The sequence below is a fragment of the Calidris pugnax genome, unplaced genomic scaffold (genome assembly GCF_001431845.1).
Source record: "Calidris pugnax isolate Ruff unplaced genomic scaffold, ASM143184v1 scaffold60, whole genome shotgun sequence".
NCBI lineage: Eukaryota > Metazoa > Chordata > Aves > Charadriiformes > Scolopacidae > Calidris > Calidris pugnax.
In genome coordinates this window covers 4,311,407-4,331,552 of record NW_015090831.1, presented here as the reverse complement: position 1 = coordinate 4,331,552, position 20,146 = coordinate 4,311,407, and the positions used below count along the sequence as shown (strand labels likewise).

At 38.9% G+C, this 20,146-nt stretch overlaps 1 protein-coding gene across 1 annotated transcript in view; it reads right to left on the bottom strand.

Annotated features, from left to right (window-relative positions):
* Window positions 1–20,146, bottom strand: part of LOC106887538 (von Willebrand factor D and EGF domain-containing protein-like) — a 178,123-nt gene that overhangs the window by 44,451 nt on the left and 113,526 nt on the right. Inside the window, exons 15-20 of the mRNA XM_014941130.1 lie at window positions 19,207–19,321; window positions 15,341–15,591; window positions 13,900–14,119; window positions 8,075–8,212; window positions 5,760–5,912; window positions 4,156–4,320 (exon numbers count right to left, since the gene is read on the bottom strand). Coding sequence (XP_014796616.1) covers window positions 4,156–4,320; window positions 5,760–5,912; window positions 8,075–8,212; window positions 13,900–14,119; window positions 15,341–15,591; window positions 19,207–19,321 — 1,042 coding nt within the window. The remainder of the gene's footprint in view (window positions 1–4,155; window positions 4,321–5,759; window positions 5,913–8,074; window positions 8,213–13,899; window positions 14,120–15,340; window positions 15,592–19,206; window positions 19,322–20,146) is intronic.

The window sequence follows — 20,146 nt, the reverse complement described above, 5'->3', positions numbered from 1 at the left end:
CACAAAACACCTGCTGAATGCTGAGAAGTGTATATGTTTTATCTACACCTCTTGGTACATACAGATTTTGCGTTTAAAAGTTCTGTGTGTGATGTGCCTACCTTAACAGGTTTTAAGATGGGTCTTCCAGGAACAGAGCTCTGCTCACTCCATTAGGGTAATGCTATTCATTTAATGGAATCACTTATGATTTACACTGTTGTAAGAGAGACTGGAATCTGGGCCTTGATCTTTTTAATGCAAATTTATCAATTCTGTTAGATAAGAGATGAAAGGAGTCCATTATGTTCTTCAGCCATCTCTTCAAGCAAAATGATTTGATTTATTCCAGGCAGTAAGAGGTCCCTACTCCTGCAGTTACCTCCTGAGGTGAAACCTTAGGTTGGTGACCAAAGCTCTTACTGGAGTTATTTATTTTTCATGGGCAGTGATCAATGACGAGTGCTAATAATGACAGCAGTGATTTCAAAAGTTAAAAGTTAAGAATGTAAAACTCAAGACTAATATGTTCTTCTGGTGTTAGTCTGAGCACTGTGTGTTTAAACACACACATTCCTTTAATTCAAAACATTTTATTCTCCTTTTAAACCCACACCTTGATGTTGATCTGACAGTGGTGCAAATGAGAAGGTCACAGAGGTCTCTCTGATGTAAAATCAAAGTAAATTCAGAAGCACAGTGCAGATACCGGAATAGTGTAAAATATAGAGTACATAAACTTAACAAATAGCTGGCACATACAAAAGTATATCAGGTGCCAAATGTCTACAATACTGCAAATTAACTGCTATGGCAGGAGAGCTAGCAGTGCTGTTCAGAATGGAGAAGCAGAACTCGATTACAGAGATCATAAAATAATCCTCTCCCTTGATCTTCGTCTCCCCAAACCAGGAGAGGCAGTAAGCGCTGCCTCTGAACAAACAATCTTTTATCGGTGATGGATGTGGCTCTGCTTTGTCCAGTAAAATTGCTGATTTACTAATAGGAAAAAAATAAATCTTTTGTGATGACACCAACCTCTCTAACCTGCTAAAGAAAGTGCAAACAGATGGGTATCTCTGTGACTGTGAGGGATGAAACCAGTCCAGAGAAAAACCAGTAGCGTCTGACGAGAACTAATATTGCAACATGCAGTAACATCACCAGCATCCCCCATTAGGATATATTCATTTGCTTTGTGCCAAGAATATGAGCGATGATACTGCATGGTTTGATTTAGGAGATCTGCCTCTTCTAACAAAAAGGTAACAGATATTTTATACAAATGTGAAATGTGCCCAGTGAAGCCTGGACAGATTTAAATTTCTTAGACTTTCCTCTTTATTCAATGCCAGCAAAATTAAGGGACTTTTGATCCCCCTAGTAATTTTTTGGAAAAAATATAGGATACCTGCTTTATGGATTTTGAAGGGAGAGATATAGTTTTTTGTTTCTGATAGGAGAATGTATTTTTATAAATAATTATTTCCCTATACGTATATGAAACTCCATACCAACTTCGTTACTGGTGAGGTTTTTCCTTAAGACTAACCCAATGTACTTCAAAAACAATTGCAACCAAGTCTGGTTGATTTAAACTGGTACATACTACTGATATAAACCAGGTAAAATATCTAAGTGAGAATGGAATGAGTCCCTGCATTGTTGGCAGAGCAGGTAAATATAGCTCAGAAACCTATTTGCGGAGTTACATCGTTTGCAGTAAGTCAAGTACATCAAAAGATTAATACCTATTACTTATCAATGCTGAGGAAATGGTACTTTGTTGATTATAAATCAAAATTGAAGGACTTTTGGGTGCAGCTCATCAAACACTGACTTAGGAAACAATTTTATTCTGGCATATTTTTTTCTTCTCAGTGATCTACAAAGGCAGTTGGGTAATTTTTGCAGTTTCTGTATGAAAAAACACTTATCCTATAATCCTTAAATCACAACAATTGAGTGTAGCTTCATGTCAAAATCAGCCAATAAAAGTACAAAATAGGGATTAGCAAGGGTATTTTTAGATTAAAATTATTAGAGTTGGAAAGAAGTGGCACATAATCTCGGTACCTTCCCAAGCACTGTAGCAAGCTGAAGAGGATTTGTTCTGTTTCATTTGAAGACTGATACCATGAGTTACAAGGGAGGGAAGCTATTATCCTAACAGGGAGGATTTCACAATAATCATAATCCATAACTGTACATAAATTTAATTGAAAGTTCATTCTTTTTTGTCTGATATCTTTTAATCATCAATGTTATACAATACTTTTGCTTGAACTAGCAAAGCACATGAGAACTAAAGTTAAACCCATAATTTTGGTCATAAATTAGGACACTCGTACAGCTGCAGCAATTGCTTTCATTTCTAAATGTTAAAACAAAGGACTGCTCTCGTTTAACCTTGAGGCACGAGATTCTCATCGTTTATATTGTGATATAATTCACATAAGTGAATATAAGGTTCCAATGGAACAAAAGAATAATTCCTCTTCGTTCCCTCCCCAAAGTGCTCAAGCTGGTTGCATGTCTGCAGCATGAACACCCAGACTCAGTTTGAATATTCGAGAAGGAAAAACAACCCCCCAGCCTCTGATAAACAACTTGCTTTTGAAAGAAGCATGTATTTGTTTCAGATCTTGATACTTGAGGTATTTTTTAGGTCTTGCCTGGAGTTGTGTATGACAGGTATGAATCACAGTAAATGGCAACTACTCTCTACGCTTCCCTTTTTGCTACACAAACAAATGTATTGGTTAATATTTATATAAGCACAGTATAAGTGTGTCTGATGGACTGTACCAATATCTGCAACTGCAGACTATCTGTTCCACTCAAGAGCATTTAAATGACATTTGGGGTGTACAGTGTATATCCCATTATCCCATGAATGACAAGGTGCAGCTTTGGGCAATAACAGAAATGTTAGTTTATTTATATTCACAATGATTTATTTCTTTTTTTTGCTCAACTGCTTTTACAGCTTCACCAAGTTAAAGAAGAGTCAATAGCTGACGTAGTGACTCTGACAAACTAAATAATACATTGTACATACTCATTGCTGGAGAAAGAAAAATCTTTGGTTTATTTTTTGACCTTTAGATTCAATGAACTGGCTAAAATCAATTTATAGTTCAGAGAGATTGGATGATACCTACACTAAGCAGTAAAATTGCTTCCACTTTGATAGTGTGCATTAAAATACAACACTTAGGCAACAGTCATTGATTTGGATACAGAGTGAGGAGCAAAGGTGGGTTTGTCAAATGTAGGAGGTTGGGGCACAATCTGACAGGTTTCAAGCCAGTCTGTCTTGCATACTCAAGAAAAAGATTCAGAAGAAAACCAGGGAATCTAACCTAGTAACTCCTGTTATTAAGGAATAAACATGAGTTCTCTTGGAAAATCATTCTGTGCAGTAAAAAGGGGACAACCACCCAGACTGTCCCTAGAGAACCATACACTGAATTATGAGAATTTCATTGAGAGAAAGCAGGATCGGGTGACTGATGAGCAGTTGCTATGCTATTGCCACTTTCTGCCTGAGGTCAGGACCCAGCTTTTCTTTTATCACAGCAGAAGACCTCTTCTAATGATCAGTCCTCAGAGATTAATGGGACCAGCTGAGCTTCAGAGTCCCCTGAGGTAGATTATTGCTCAGGGTATGGATGATACTATTGAAATGTGTTAATTATCTGTTGCCTTTGGTTGTTGGTATAGTTGTTCTTACATGACACTTTGTCTATCATCATCTGCACAGGTCACCTTGGAGAACAGATGCCTTGCAGCAAAAGAATTAGGAAAGGAGGAAACCGGAGTGATAGTGGCATGTGTCATATTCGGATCTTACTGAGGAGGAAACGTGTTTTGAAATCCTATGCCAGTGCTGTGGCAGAAATACAGATGTGGTGATTCATACCACCTATAAGTTCTGCTGTGAAGAATTCTCCCTGGTGGCAAATGAGGCACTTAATCTATTGAATTTCGACTCGTAGAGCCAGGTATTCCTGAAACAAGACCTGGGAGCTTCTCATCAGGTAAGAGTGAAAGAACAAAATCTTTCAACGTTTGATTATAAAGTACATCGTACCATAATGCCACACTCGTTCATATTTTCTTACAGCCTTTGTATGCCAAAACCTTTTTAAAATTCTAAAAATGAGAAAGTACCTGGTCTGGGGACTTTGGTACAGATTCGACCGTTTCCAAAAAACCCTGCTGGACATCGGCCACAGACATATCCAACGTAAGGGGGTTTCCGATCAAAACACAATACTCCAGGAAAACATGGCCTGTTGGCACAGGTAGTGACATGTGACAGTGGTGCCGCATGGCCTAAAAAAGAAGGGAGTTCAAGCCTGTTTACTTATAATTTCTCAAATTAAATGCATATATAAAATTAAGCAGTGATTGCCTGAGCCTGACTAAAGCTTTATAACTGCTTTTATTCTTTTAAAATCTAATTAATGCAGAATGTTCCCAAAGCTTGAGCCAAACATGAGAATGTCCTGTAGGCACAGTGTAACAGAACAGCTGTTTCTCATTAAAGCAAGATTTATTAGTCCTCTAATTACATGTTTTCAAGCTTATTACTCAAAGTTGTTTGGCATTTATCATAGATAATATAGAAACTGTAATTTTCAGCATAAGTGAAAGATTAACTGCGTAGGAAACTATATTATTCAACACCCTTTTGTCTTTTATAATTTGAAGGTAATCATCAAACCTGGCAGCACATATACCTTACCCTTAAAAGACACTGTCAAGTGCATATGTTTCTGATCTAGAAATCATCCTTAATGTGGCAAGCTTTATACAACAGGAGACTACTTTAATTATCTTAGAACTACGTGCAAAACTTAACACTCCAGTAGTATATACTTTATCAATTATGATGTCACTGAAAGCAAGTGTATATGAACTGCCTGTGAAGTATTTAATAGCATCAAGATAGAGAACAGATGATGAATAAAATCTTAATGATGGTTGTAGATCTTTTTTAATTGCCTCCAGTGAGGTCTCCATCATGATTCTCAAGTATTTTCAACATTATGCTTGCACCTTGCCTACAGCGTTATGATGGTTACCTGTAAGAGGTGTGTTCTGGTTAAGTGTTGGCTGGTCTCCTACAGATATACAAAAGAAGGTGAGAAAAAACATAATCTTTTCCTTTACATATTTCCCTACACCACAGACTTGTCCAGTCTCAATTCTTCTACTCCCTGCTTTCACTAGAAAATCAACTAAAAATGCAATACCCTTTAAACTGGGCCAACTTGAGCAGCACGCTGGTGCACACCCTGCTGGAGCACTCCGTGACTGGGGAAAGCAGCTGCCACAGTCCAGTTCATACTTCAAGAGTCGATCTTATGCTCGAAACCCAGTTTTTAATTCAGTGGCTGCCTGTCAAACGCTGAACTAAAATGTCAGCGTCACCTTGCGATGGCAAGTTGACATAAGCTGTCATTCTTATCATCTTGCTTTCCATTGATCACTAAGATTTGGAGTGATTTTGTTCTCCCTCAGTAGCGATGTGATTTCTAGTTGAGCCTGACCGCTCTGATTGCTATTGCTGCAATGGCTCTCTCCTCATGTAAAATTGTTTAGCAGCAGCCCAGTTTGATGTGTTGAGGGGGGCGTCTTGATTTTTAACTCTACCTTTCTATGATGTGTTATAAAAGCTATTTTACATTTACTGTTAGGATGGTAAAATGTATGATTTCTGAATATGGAAACTGCAGACTGAAAAAGGTTTCACATCCTTGTATACTTACCGTGTCTGTCACTGACGCTAAAATTCTTAATTACAGGAGAATCCTTTGCCTCTAAGGGTTGAAGTAGCTGCTTAACCTCAGTCTTGTTGAAATCACCTTTGCCATTGCCTTTTTCAACGCTTAAAGCTTTTGTAATGTCAGCAGCAAGCACAGCTGTGAAAAGAAAGCAAGGAGACAAGGAAACAAGGTGTTAGAGCTTAGCTGTGATTGATGATAAAAAGCAACAGTAGCAGCAAATCAGATAACCTGACATGAGTTTATTCTGGAAGCCAACCATCAAGCAAATAAAGGCAAATCAGGTGAGTCAGCTGCTGACACGCAGCAAAGCTTCAACACAAATATACAAAAAATTACTGTGCCCAAACTCACTGAACTTTGCTTATCTGTGAGACATACTTAATATGCAGAGGGATCTCTTTATTGAGCTAAGGGCAGTAGGAAGGCCACAGGTCCCCATGTATTAGACAGCTTGTTGTTGAGTGAAGATGCTACACTACAAACTGGGATCTGTGCTTTGTATGATTCCTCCCTCTCCCTGAAAGCTTCCTCCTGAAATGATCTTGTGCATTTTTCTTGGCTTCAGGTAGTTCAGCTGCCAACTTTGGACCTGTACAAGGTATACATGGATGTAAAGAGGGAAATTGATAGGTGGAGATGAAAAAATATTGATTTATAAGTAGTTTTAAGATAGTTTCTTGAATGAATTAGGATTTGTAAAGTCTATGTGGATATATGTTGTAAGCTAAATAACCCTGCCCTGGGTCTCTTGGCTATTCTGTACTTTTAATAAAGCCCGACACTGTGACTCTCTTTATATATAAAATAATGCAATGAGTTATAGCCCACTCTAAAAGCTGTAAAGTTACTTCAGTTTTCTCCTCCTTCCTCCCAGAAGCCTTTATATTTGCTTCAGCAGGGTAAGTATAAGTAGGTGTGTTAAGTCTGTATTTCTGTCCTGTTTTGGGTGGACAGGGAAGCCCTCGGATTTATTCCTTCTAATAACTGTGCATTTTGGAAATAGAGAACTTTTTTCTGTAATTGAAAAAATGCAAAGGAAGAAATTACTTTTCTGATATATTTCAAAAAAAGAGGCATTATTTTGTAAATCCTTCCTTCATTGGTCAAATGAGCTACAAAAATATGCATTAGTGAAACAGATGCAAAATCACTTTGAAATAACAAATCTGGCCAAATAATACAGCAAATAAACCCCCATTCTGCACAGACAGTTGGCCATATGATACTTGGTAAACCTGGCAAAGGCAGTCCTGCTAGTGCCAGGATCATGCAGTTACAACAGAGTCTTTCTAGATCAGATTGTTTTTTTTTTTTCTTTTTTGTAGTCAATATGAGGAAAAGTTAATATCTTCACAGCTAATGTCTGTATCTTTTAGTTCTCTGTTTTCTTTGGAAACACCACCAAACAAACAAACATGAAACACTTCAAGCCTGATTTCTCTCCTGGCCAAGCAAATGTTATTTTTAGAGAAGTTTTGCGTGTGTGATATCTTCACAGCTAATGTCTGTATCTTTTACTTCTCTGTTTTCTTTGGAAACACCAACAAACAAACATGAAATACTTCAAGTGCTGATTTCTCTCCTGGCCAAACAAATGTTATTTTTAGAGAAGTTTTGCACGTATGTGACTGATACAAGCAGCGTGTGAGTTGCTGTATCCCATGCGCTGAGAAGGTCTCAGCAGAGCACAAAGCCACTGCAGTCTTCCTGCTGAAGAGACTGTTGCCCCAAAAGCAAATACTGAGCATGTGTAAAAGTGTTCCTAGCCATTTCCTTCCCTAGCTGGGACCTGTGGCGCGACTTTACACCAAGCATGAGCTCAGAAGCTGTGGACCAATTCCTCTAGTGAAAGCCCAGCTTGGAAACAGAGGTGCAAGGATGTGAAAGATTTGTGCGTGGACCTTCTTCCTCTTACCTTACATCCTGCTTACATAGCATTTGCCCAGAACAAAAGTAATCCTGGGGATGATCCCCAAGTACTTCTTAGTGGATGGTATATTTAGGAGTGAGAACTTGGAGAACATCCTTGGCAAATTATCTAGCTGGCATCTGGAAAATACTTTTTTATATGTTACAGTGTTCATTCTAATCAAATTGAAACTAAACTGCAGTGAAAAATAGCAAACAGACACCAATTTTCAATTATCCATATTAATATAACATGACAACAGTCTGCTTTGTATATTTAAAGGTCTGTACTTGAAGCAAGTGGCCGAGTGCTCAATTAAGGATAATAATAGTAGAATCGAACCCATTTTTTCCCCCATCTATTAAAATAAATCACGCAAAACACTTACATTTGCAAGTTTTACCATTTCCCTCCATCCCACTGGGGCAAATTCCACATGCATATGATCCAAAGGTATTCATACAGGACACTCCAGGAAAACAAAGGCTCTCCTCACATTCATTCCTGTCTTCCTGACAAGTAAGCCCTGTGGCAAAACAGAGGGGAGGTCAATAATCAGGAAAGATTCCCTGTTTATTCCTCAGCTCAAATGCTGAAGCCGACTAAGGCTTACTTCTCAGCTGTAAACTCATTACAGGGTATGTCACTCACGTTAGAGCCAAATTCCCCACTGTCTCACTTAAACTTGCTTTTATCACACTGTTTATTACTGTTGTTACTGGCACCAGAAGTGCTGAACTCGAGACTACTGCTTGTAGGAAACTGTGCATGTTATAGAAATTATTTCCCCTGCATTTCACGTCTTTGTTGCTGCTTTTGTTGTCTTGTTTATGTGAGATCTTTGTCATATACTGAAGGAGCCAATGAATGTCACTATTTTGGCTTTTGGATATGAAGAGCCAGGTACTGACCTATTGTGCTTTTCATTTTCATGGAACCTCACATAACTAATAGCTTATTGTGAACCAGCCTGATAGACTCTGGCTGAAGGCAAACCTTACAAAATTATCAGTTTTATTCTTAAAAAAACCAATTTTTTTCTATTTAAGATTAAAATTTGAATAAGCCTTCTAAAACCATCTCTGAGCCACTGTACTGGTGCACAGAAGATAAGCTGCTACAGGATCTGAACCTAAAGCAATGTGCCTTGCCTATCGCTGATTTTGGGAATAGGGTTTTAAAAATCCCTTGATGTAATTGATATTCAAATTCACAACTCTGGATGATTTAATGGATACCTATAGGGAAAGGTGACCCAAAAGTTAAAATTACTATCTGAACAGCAAATGATGCAGAGTAATCACATATAATGCTGTTAAAAACTCCCTCAGGCTTCAGGTATGCGTGCTGCTCTCTTTGTGCACTTGAGGAAACTTGCTTGGTTATCACTGGTTACCAGAATATGAAGCCCTGATAGCAGGTCATAAACTGCCCGTATCACTTCATCCCTTGTAGGAAGACCCAAGCAGACTGGGACACCTTCTGGGAAGTCCAGGTACCTGCTTCAAGACATATGACAAGGTACAAAAAGGCTTGTTCCAAAGCAGATATTCAGCTTTTTTATGAAAGAAGATCTAAGGATAAAAGAATAAATTTTTCTTCAGAAAAGAAATTTGTCACAAAGTGGAATGAACTGGGGACATGGTTTAGTGGTGGACCTGGCAATGCTAAGTTAACACTGGACTCAATGATCTTAAAGGTCTTTTACACCCTAACCGGTTCTATAACTCTATGATTCTATGAATTGTAGGATGATAAAAATAGAGCATTATTATTCATCTTTCACAACATAATCTCTCATTGCTTCAGCATTTCAGATAGCTTCCACTACACCTTTCAAGTTCAAATAGCATCTTCGTGTAAAAATCTCAAATTGAAATCTCTATTGATTGAGCTACCTAAAAAAGCTCATGACATCAACCTGCCCATGCCTGCTTTGTCTTTTGGGGAAAAAAAAGAACAGCAGCACAAAAGCCATCTCCCTTTTCTGGTGCTACCTCAAACTAAGATGTTCTGGGTTTGCATGCTTCTTGATTCTTTCATTTAAGTCAGACATCACATAGCATCACAGGGCTTAACTTACTTTTTTTCCTCCCTTGTTACGTTTTAGATTACTATTTCTATTGCATAATTTAATTAGCACATTTGTAGCATCGGGCTGCTTTTCTCTGATACTGCTTTCTGATGATGCGTTGGGAAATTATTAGACATCACATTTTGGAAAATATTGAATGTGTTACCCTCTGATTAGATTAATAATTAGGTATTTTGTCTGAGTATCATATAAAGGCTAAACATGATACCAATGACAATGAAAGTAGGAATTAAGTTCTCAGTTTTCAGAACAAATGTTTGCAAAACTTGAAACTTGGCTGAAAGTTGCTAAAGAACCAGCAGGAATGGGCAGAAACCTGTCTGCAACAAGAAGTGTCAATTATTCTGTTTGCACGACCTCCAGTGCACTGCAACACAAGGGAGTCTCAATTCTCTTGGCACTGCTACAGTATAAATAAAAATAATAGGAATAAAAGATCTTCAGGTTGCAAAGTTGAAATATGTGTTTCTCCATCCCTGCATGGGAAATTGGCTGAGAAGATAAAGTCCTTTTATGCCCCAAGAGTAGCTGACCACCTACAGGTGCAGAGAAAGACTTTTTGACTGCTTTCACATTAAGTTGCCTCGAAAGGAACAGGCAATCTCATTTAGGGACTCTGTGGTTATAATATACCATGAGTGAATCATGGGGGTTTTTTTCAGTTTCCTGAAAAGTAAAATGAAATTATAATTCCATCTTCCCTCCTGCCCCAGTTTTATATTAACCAATGGCACATAGAATTATAGCATCATACAATGGTTAGAGGTGGTGCTGCCAGCAAACTTGCTGAGGGTGTACTCCATCTCACTGTCCCGAGCCGACCAAGATATAAAACAGCACTGGTCCCAATTCTGACCCCTGAGGAGCACACTCAGCACCAGTTCTCCACTTGGACATAGAGCTGTTGACTGCAACCCTTTGAGTGCGACCATCTAACCAATTCCTTATCCACCGAGTGGTCCATCGTTCAAATCCATGTCTCTCCAATTTGGAGACAAGGGTGTTGTGTGAGGTATTGTCAAATTATGCACAAGCCCAGGTAGATGATGTCAATTGCTCTTCCCCTATCGATCAGTGCTATAAGCCTCTTGTAGAAGGCCACCAAATTTGTCAGTCACGATTTGCCTTTAGTGAAGCCATGTTTGCTGTCATTGATCCTTATTTTCCATGTGCCTTAGCACGGTTTCCAGGAGGATCTGCTCCATGAGCTTGCCAGGCACAAAGGTGAGACTGACCAGCCTGTAGTTCCCTGGGTCTTCCTTTTTCCCCTTTTTCAGTCAGCGGGAACTTCACCAGACTGCAGCAACTTTTCAAGTGTGATGAATAGTGGCTTGATTACTTAATCTGCCAGTTCCCTCAGGATCTGCAGGTGAATCTCATTAGGTCCCGTGGATTTGTGCACCTTCAGATTCCTCAGCTGGTCTTGAACCTGATCTTCTCCTATGGTGGGTGGTACCTCATTCTTTGTCATCTGTGATTTAGGCCATGTGGCTAGAGCACTTGTTGGTGAAGGCTGAGGCAAAGAAGTCATTGAGTACCTCAGCCTTCTCCATATCCTGGGTGACCAGGTCTTCTGTTTCCCATGGGGAAAGAAAGAATGGTTTTGTGTTTGGGAAACAGTTTTCAAAGTTGAGTTCTATTCTCATGCAGGCGATGTTGTTGCTTTCAGTGGCCAAAAGAAGAAACAACAGGAATTCTTCTTATCTTACTAAAAATGCTGAAGAAAAATGATTGAGTTCTGAACATGCGATGAGGTAAATGTGTATGTATTTGCAGAAATTTAAAGTAGTAATAATTCTGGAGTCATTCTTTCAGATTTTCTAAGGAATTCTCTCCCTGCCTTGTTACCATCCCTGCATTATACCCTTACATTGCCTGCAATACACCAATGCACTTGAATTGCTTGAACTAGCAAGACAACTGTGTTCCCTCTGCTGCTGCTTCTCTTGCAATGGTGTTTGGGAAGCTCTCAAAAGAGTTAACTTTTTGTTTCTTCTACCTGTTCGCTATCATTTATAAAGATTTGACGGTGTAGTGGTGCTGTCACTTGAGCAGTATAACGTTGTCTTCTCATTAGATTATTGATGGTTTTCTGGGGAATTGAGACATAAACACAGCATCATGGATGAGCTTTTATTGTTGTCATAGAACCTGCCCTGAAGTAAAATCATCTACTTCCCAGCTGGCTTTCAGTTCCACTTGCTTATAATTTTTCACCTGCTATTAAAACTTTGAGATATATTCCTGTTTCACTCAATCATATCTTTTTTTTTTTCCTGTTTCTTGTGTTTTAGCATTTTTGGCAATGGAAGTACAGCAAAAAGAATGGATGTTTATTTAACCTGGCAAGAATTAAGGGTTCAGGAAAACCATGTTTCTCTGCCCACCAAGGTGTCCTGTGTCCTAGTCTCTAGAGTCAGCTGTATGTTGCTTTCAAGTGCATTGTTTTGAAGTGTTGGATATTTCATTCTTTGCTCTTGAATGAGAATGAAAACCTAATTTCAGAGTATGTTCCGTGTGAATTTATAAACAATGCACTGTAATTCTGGCAGATTATTTTGTGTGGAATAATAGAGCTTGATTTCACCCCAGCTATGTGCAACACTGCACAAAGTGAGAAGGGCAGCAGTGTGAGACTGGTGATGATCACACAACAGGAGCAGATCCACTGCAGCAATAATTATGTGCATTTGATGTTACTTCTACTGGATTTTTCAAATCTATAACACTGCTTAGCAGCCAATGTTACGGGTCTCCTGAATTCATTTATGCTTTTCATATGTGAACAGAGTAGGGTTTTTGACCTTTTTTTTGACGGAAATCTGAGCCCAGCTTAAGGTGTTATTTTCCTTACTTTGCTTTTGAAATGGTTCTGATCCAAGAGATGTTCTAACACAGTTTCAGTTACCACCTTTCATTTGCAGGAGACTAATTTGACAAGAAAGGGTAGCAACACAATATCTTTACTTTGCTATGACTGTTACTTTCCCTGGCCCTTTGTCTGCCAAGCTAAGCAAGAACCAGGTTTACAAATCTTGTTCAGGTCCTGTATGTTCAGATTTACCCTGTACCTCCTGAAGAGCTGAACTGCAAATGAAAAGACGACGTGAAACTCCAGGAGAAGGCGTGTTTAGGCCAGTGTGAAACTCTTATTTTGGAAGAGAGTGGTGTTACTCAGCTGGAGCGTGGTTCCCAGCTTGGAGGAGGTGGTAGGCACTCTGTGAGACCCAACAGTGACTCAGCTCAGCCAAACTCCAGAAGCTTAGTGCAGCTGAGAGGCTGGTTTTGCCAGTTCCAGTCTGCAGAGCGTGGGGGGAGTCGTTGTCCACGTGCTGTCACAAGTGGTTTTTCACGCTTGTGAATCATTCACAGACGTCCTGAATGCAGTGAAGCTGACTATAACCTGTGTGATAGGTACAAACATGTTCCCTCCTCATCTGTGTTATCTATTAGATGATTCCCTTTCTCTTTTTCTGCTGTTTTAAAAGAACCTTTTTTGGTGCAGTGATCATCCCTCTTCCCTACTTCTCTTAAAATCATATTGTGGCCTGCCCTGAACTGTTTAAAAGGTTGAATTTGTTCTATCAGCATGTCTGACAACCTAATGGATTTGTGGTTTTCTAATGCTTAAATTTAATGAAGCTTCAAGTTGGACTAAAGGATGATTTATTTTTGCGTGTTTTCCATATCTACTTCTCCTTCCTAGACCTAGAAAAATCATCCCTTCTCAGTTCTTTCATTGGCTTGATTTAGTAAAATCCTGTGGAGTGCAAAAGGGTCCTGGATCTTTGCCTTTTCTCTCTCCCACTAAGTCTTCTCCTAGCTCATCTCACGGATGGACAAATCCAAGGGAAATAAGCAGGTGGAAACTGAGATCAAGAAGGTTCACAGCCTTCTTGAGTGATCATTTCAAGACCACTGAGTTTTAGGTCATTTTTCCTTGCTTGAGCATGGATAATTACAAAGCTGGCTTTGCAGATTTTTTTATCTGTCTAAAGCTAAGTCTTGGGAGCTTATGTAGTCTATTTGACAAATGTTTGTGGTCATGCAGCACTCAAAAAATCCTGTAGCACGCTATACCTCTAGTTAAATCAGAGATGGAAACAGTGAGGTGTTACCTCCCAAACCAGGGGGACATTTACAAAAGTAGCTATCCACAGTGTCCACGCATGTTCCGCTGCCGCAGGGGTTGGATTTGCAGTCATTAATATCTTCCTGGCAAAATTCTCCATCAAATCCATTTGGACATAAGCAGAGGTATTCACCAAGGCCTGGAGGAAATTTAATATTGGTAACACAAGTTCCACCATTGAGGCAGCTGCAGGGCTTCACTCCAACCTGAGGAAGGCAACAGGGAGTTCTGGTAAGATTCCTCCAAATAATCACAGCTGAGAGGTCTATTGTTACCTTTTAGGAAGTGCAGATTTGCAGTGCAAACATGTTATCTAGTATTATGAAAACTTTTTTCTAACCAATTTCCTTTGTCTAGATAGATGGTCTCATACTCAGCACTCTTTCAGAAAGCTTGACTTTAAAGGGGTATTTTTTTTTCATCATTTAGGGACACATTCTAACCTGTTTTAAGAAAAAAAAAAATCCTATTTGCTATAACAGCAGTTTTTACATCCGAGGGCAGAATTTGTTCCTTATTCTTCAAAGAAGAAATGAAAATCTTTTCTCTTTGCCTGCTTGCCCTCCTTACTGTTTCACGTTACAAATGGCTTCCAGGCAGGAACATGATTGTGGAATTCCTTAGCTGGTCTTGAGGGAAAAGAGGTCCATAGTTTTATTTTATGTATGTACAAGAACGGCATTTCAACAGATTCAAACCTCTGTATTATCTCACCTAGTTAAACAGAGGTCTAGCTTGAAGTATTTCCATTTAAGACCAAACCCAGACTCCAGTTTCCCCTTTGATGTGTGGGTTCAGCAGATTGGTATTTTTGATGATAGTGGTTTGAATGAGTAAAAATTGAAATCTTTAGGAAGAAAAAACCTTTTCTTTTCTTCACAAAACTGTACTTGTGTCAAGACCCCGCATCCCACTTTATTAGCTCATCCTATCAGAGGATTAATGTTAAGCTGTACAATAAAGACAAAGCAATGCACAAGCTCTGCCAAGAAACTTAAAGTGTGGAGTAATGACATAAGAGCAAGACACCCTCTAAAAATATCATTGAGAATGAGTTATAATCTCCCTTTTATAGCTAAAACTTGGTCTTTTATGTTATATGCTTTTTTCTGCAATCCAAATGCAGAATGTGAATTTTAAAGCAGATTAATGAACCATTAAAAGGCTCTGCAAGAGTGTTCTTTCAAACAGCAATCAATAGCACTCTTTCTTGTTCCTTGTATATATAGTTTCTATGTTCTCAGAGATATTTATTCCATTAATTGATCATTATTGCTGTGCTGGATAATATACAGTTATGAGGAAATAGCTGAAGTCTTAGTTTTCGAGACAGTAACAAATTATTAGCTGTAATGACAATTGCACCAAAGCACTGACATGATAAACAGGTTTGTTTTGTTTTCCCTTTAAAGCGTTCATTTCCTTACCTCAATCGAGTATCTGCTCTGTGCATTGCATTCATCCGACACGGCGAATTCAAAGCTCTGCATTTCTTCTGAATCAACTTTCCAGATGAGAAGGCCAGCAGGAGAGAGCCTGGCATCCTGTGGCCCGGCCTCTAAGATGAATAGCACAGCTGACCCTTCCGGATCCACTGCTATTAACTGGTAAACAAAATTCTCACCAATAAATGTCAGCAGCTGGCTGGAGGGGGCCTGGAACACAGGAGGCAGGTTGTCTAAACAGCAAAAATGAAACCATGATTACATAAATTCCAGTTTCTCCCATGTAAAGATTCACAGTGCGGGTCTTTGTAGGAGTTCTTGCAAAGAAAACGGTACAGAACGTACCCTGAGACTGACGGAGGAAGCAATTTAGATGTAAGAGGCAGCAAATGGCTTTACCAAAAAGTGTATCTTTTTCCTCCTATTTTTTTCGTGCCCCCTACTGAACTTTTCTCCCATACTGAACTTTGATTACTTTTGTAGTGTTAACTGTTATATTGAAGGAGATCAGACATTATTTCTATAACCTCCCACTAGCCCCCCAAATCTTACTAAAACTTTAATTACCTGTACTTCTAAAACTTGCATAAATATATATTTATTCTACCTACCACTCTACGTACCTATACATTTAAATATAAGTAAACTAAATATCAAAACGATGACTGATAAAAGAATTGGGTGGGCAATTCAGGGGAAAAAAATAATAATTGTATAACTCTTCCATTGAGTAGACTCTCACACGCCTTTACATGTGAGTAGTAATTAAGCCTGAGCTGTTTGACTGAATTCAGTTGGACATTATATCAGGAATAAAAGTCTTCTCGGTGCCAGCAGAGGCACATCAATGATGCTGAGATTCTCTGTCCCTGGTGACAGTAGTGCATATCATGTCACCATTGGCATTGTTATTTCTAGTGGTGGTGTTTTCATTCGTTGTTTCCTTAATGAAGATAAAAGCCTAATTGTACAAGGCTGTTTTACAGTGGAAGACAAACACTACCTGAAGATACTTATAATATAGACAGGTAAGGAGGACAAGGTAGAGAAAAGTATTACATTTTATAATTAGAAACCAAGGAAAAATAAGATTGGATGAGTAACCTGAGGTGACAGCAGCTCTGTGCGGGGCTGGGAATTTTATTCCACGTCCTACGCCTCCTCAGTCTCAAGCCATCTTTAACCAGCAGAACAAATGACATATATTGATATCTAAAGGAGTCTTCTCACAATGTAATTTGACCATAGTTATGTTTAACTTAAAGAACTGTTCTAATACTGAGAATTAGTTTCAAGTCACACTCTAGACCTATGAACTATATACTTATTCTCATAAGGACTGCATGTGTCTTTGCATTATGCTTGTGAGAAGTCATCATTAGTGGTGTCTTTTTGTGGTGCGTAGCTTTTTGTCAGGCTTTGCTTTTCACAGCATGTCTCGCATCATGCAATTATTTAAGTGTGTTTCTCCACTCATTGCTGCTGTGCTACCAGAGCTTTCTAAACTGCTTGTCCAGCAGATTGTCCTGGCATAACCGTTGAAAGCTTCCATCTATTAATTTACCTTTACTTAAACCATGGAGCCCATAAAAGTTGTGCCCAAAGTAAACAATGAAATATTGATGCTGGGTGTGCATTTACAGATAAACACAAAGGTGTTAACGGGATGGAGGGTAATAGGAAATTGTATGCAGAAAATATCATAAAATCAGATGTTCCAAATGTAGTCTGTGAGTAAGTGTTTCTAATTCCACAGAGATCTCCTTTCCATCCAGTGAATATCTATACACACTCACAACTATTAAAGAACTTTTTAAAGTATTCACAATTTTGAAAACCAGTCTCACAACACCTTCTCTTTTCAATATTTTTAAATTTTGAGATTATTGAAAAGTGAACCATGATCTGTTTCATATTTCTCAAATCACTTCTAGCTTTATAAATTCCAAAACAAATACAGTTTTCTCCCTTTTAAGCTGTTTTCTCAATTTTAAAATCAAACCCTCTCAGTATTAGTAATGAGTCTGTCTATATAACAATCAAGATTGGCTTATCCCTAGAAATGCTACTGCTGTGGCCAATGCAATGGAAGGACAGAAAGAAAGCAAGGTTTTTGAATCACAGATAATATATCTCATTACACTAAGGTATATCCTTGGGGGAAATAGCACATGCATTCAGGTGTACAAGCTCTTTTTCAGGTCTGGCTTACCTGCAGGCATTTTAATTAAGCACACAAGGAACATCCTATGGAATTTTTAGTTGGCCAACACTTGGGATGGATCAGCCTACACATTTTCCTGACAGGGAGTTTTAAATTCCAAAAGTTGGATTTTTTTAGGACATAAACTAGAAGCATATATTTTTAAATTGAGAAAATTAAAAGTGCATAGTCTAGAACAAGAACTGGAAAAGGACTCATGAACAATTTTCTCCCCCTTTTTGTTGTATTCTTGCTTCTAAAATTGATTTCAGACCACTTATGACTTGTGTTGCTGGAAACTGTTGGGTTCTTTCTGAACCTTCTGAAAGGCATTTCTATCACCTCTGAGGAGAGTGTGTCTGCTGGATCTATGGACTCCAGCCATTGTGTTACAGCTCTCACTATTCCTGCTGCTATACCTTGGACTGTCTAGGAGCCTCTAGATGTCCCTGAGCATCCCCAGCTCTTCCCCAAGGACAAGAGCAATCTTCCTCTCCTCCCAGAAGGGTCCTGCTGACCTACTCACCCTAAAGGAATATAAAACTGCAAACAAATGAAGCAAACTGGTTCTGTCACTCACATACCTCTGTAATTTGCTTGTGTTTACAGAACTTAAAAGCACAGAGAAACTCTTTCTAGAACCAACTCACGAATCTACATAAAAGTGGTAATATAATCTTTATATTGACCAGATGCAAATGGGCTCGTGTAAGCGAGGAGATGTGCTGTGAGGATAATGCTGCTAGAAACACGTATCATCTGCAAAACATGAGGTAAGTGATGGTTGTTGTTTACACTGGGGATGTAGCCATGAAAAAGCTATGATTAAGTCGTTGGCATTCAGGAGGTGCTTCAAAAGACAGCCTTTTCCATGACCCCTGCCATGACAGGCTGCAGAACAAGCCTTTAGGTTCTGTGGCAGTGAGAGTAATGAGTGGCTGATCCCTGTCACTTAGACTCCCTGCCAAGCCAAGGTCTTTTGTGTGGCATTTCATAGGATTTGGCTCAGGGGAAGAAAACTATTCTTCCAGATACCAAAAATATACATTAGTGTTTTTAAAACAGTGTTTTCCCGAAATCATTCCCTTAAAGATTTGTTCCTGCAAGGTGATGACAGAGGTATTTAGGCTCCATCACCTTTAGCTGACAGACTTGGGCACTGCATGGGGCACTGGTATATCAACAATTTAATTTTCAGGTGTTATTTTGGTTTTATTAATTTGATATCTGTCAGATTTCAGCCAGAACAAGATACATGCTCAGGTGCATAGTGCACGTAGTGGAGTACTGTCTGCTTCTGGTCAGTCTGCACTGCTGGTCCACCCAATTATTCTTGGGCACTGCATGGGGCACTGGTATATCAACGATTTAATTTTCAGGTGTTATTTTGGTTTTATTAATTTGAGATTTCAGCCAGAACAAGATACATGCTCAGGTGCATAGTGCACATAGTGGAGTACTGTCTGCTTCTGGTCAGTCTGCACTTCTGGTCCACCCAATTATTCCCATTGCAAACAGCCCACACGCACTATCGTGCAGGGTAGATTCATGTTAGCCATAGACTGAGTGATAAACTTCCAGATAAGTGCTTCTAAATCTGAGAAAATCTAATCTTAAAAAAAACCAAACAAACAAACTGTCTTACTTTCATTAATAGACCAGGTGAACTTAGAAATGTCAGGTTCACAGAGAAGACAAGGACTGGTAGGGCTTGACTCTCCTTCGCCATAGCAAAGTCCATCTATATTACAAGTATTTTCCTGCCAAAAAAGGAAAAAAAAAAAGGGTGGAAAGTGGTGGTAAGGAAAAAAAAGAAATAAGAAAACAAGAAATTAGCAATAAATAATTTCTGGTGGTAAGCAGAAACTCATTTGTCTCTTGAAACGGTAAAATAGCAGCATTTTAAATGCTGGTACTTTCTCCCAACCAGGAGAAAACAAGATATGCAAGTTTTTTGGTCTTCCACTGTGAGATCCTTGTAGCTGTGAATGTTTTAGCTTAGCCAACATGTGGTGTTGCTTGCTATAGATGAATGTGTTTTTCATTTCCACGCTTATGTAGTGTGTGTGATTGTTATTCCCAGCTGAAACTACTAATATGATGGTTATTAGCTAACACTCAAAAGTGAGCTCCATGAGATTAACAAAAACTGAGACTGGATAAAAGCTCCATTTGAAATTTTGGAATCCTGTTCTGGTAACTTAGTTATTTCAGGAGGTGTTTCATAGAAATATGAAAAAGCAATGATATAAAAGCAGAATAACAAACTGCATTAGATTTTGGGCTTCCATGAGATGGTTGTAAGCAACAGCTAAACACATCGATGGTGCCTAGGTCGGGCAGAACGTCCAAGCAGAAGTTTGCATGGTGCACTGTGTGCACAACAGCCTTTGAAGCCAGCCTGGTCCTCTCCTACTATGGGTGGCCACCAGAGCCAGGGTGAACCTGTGGCTTCTGGGTGAGCTGAAGACACTTGAGTTGTCTGAGGAGCAAACACAAGGACATAATTAATGGATGTTATTAAACATTGATGCCACGGGAAGGTCCTATGGCAGAATTATGCCTTTTTCTTGTAGCCTGTGTTG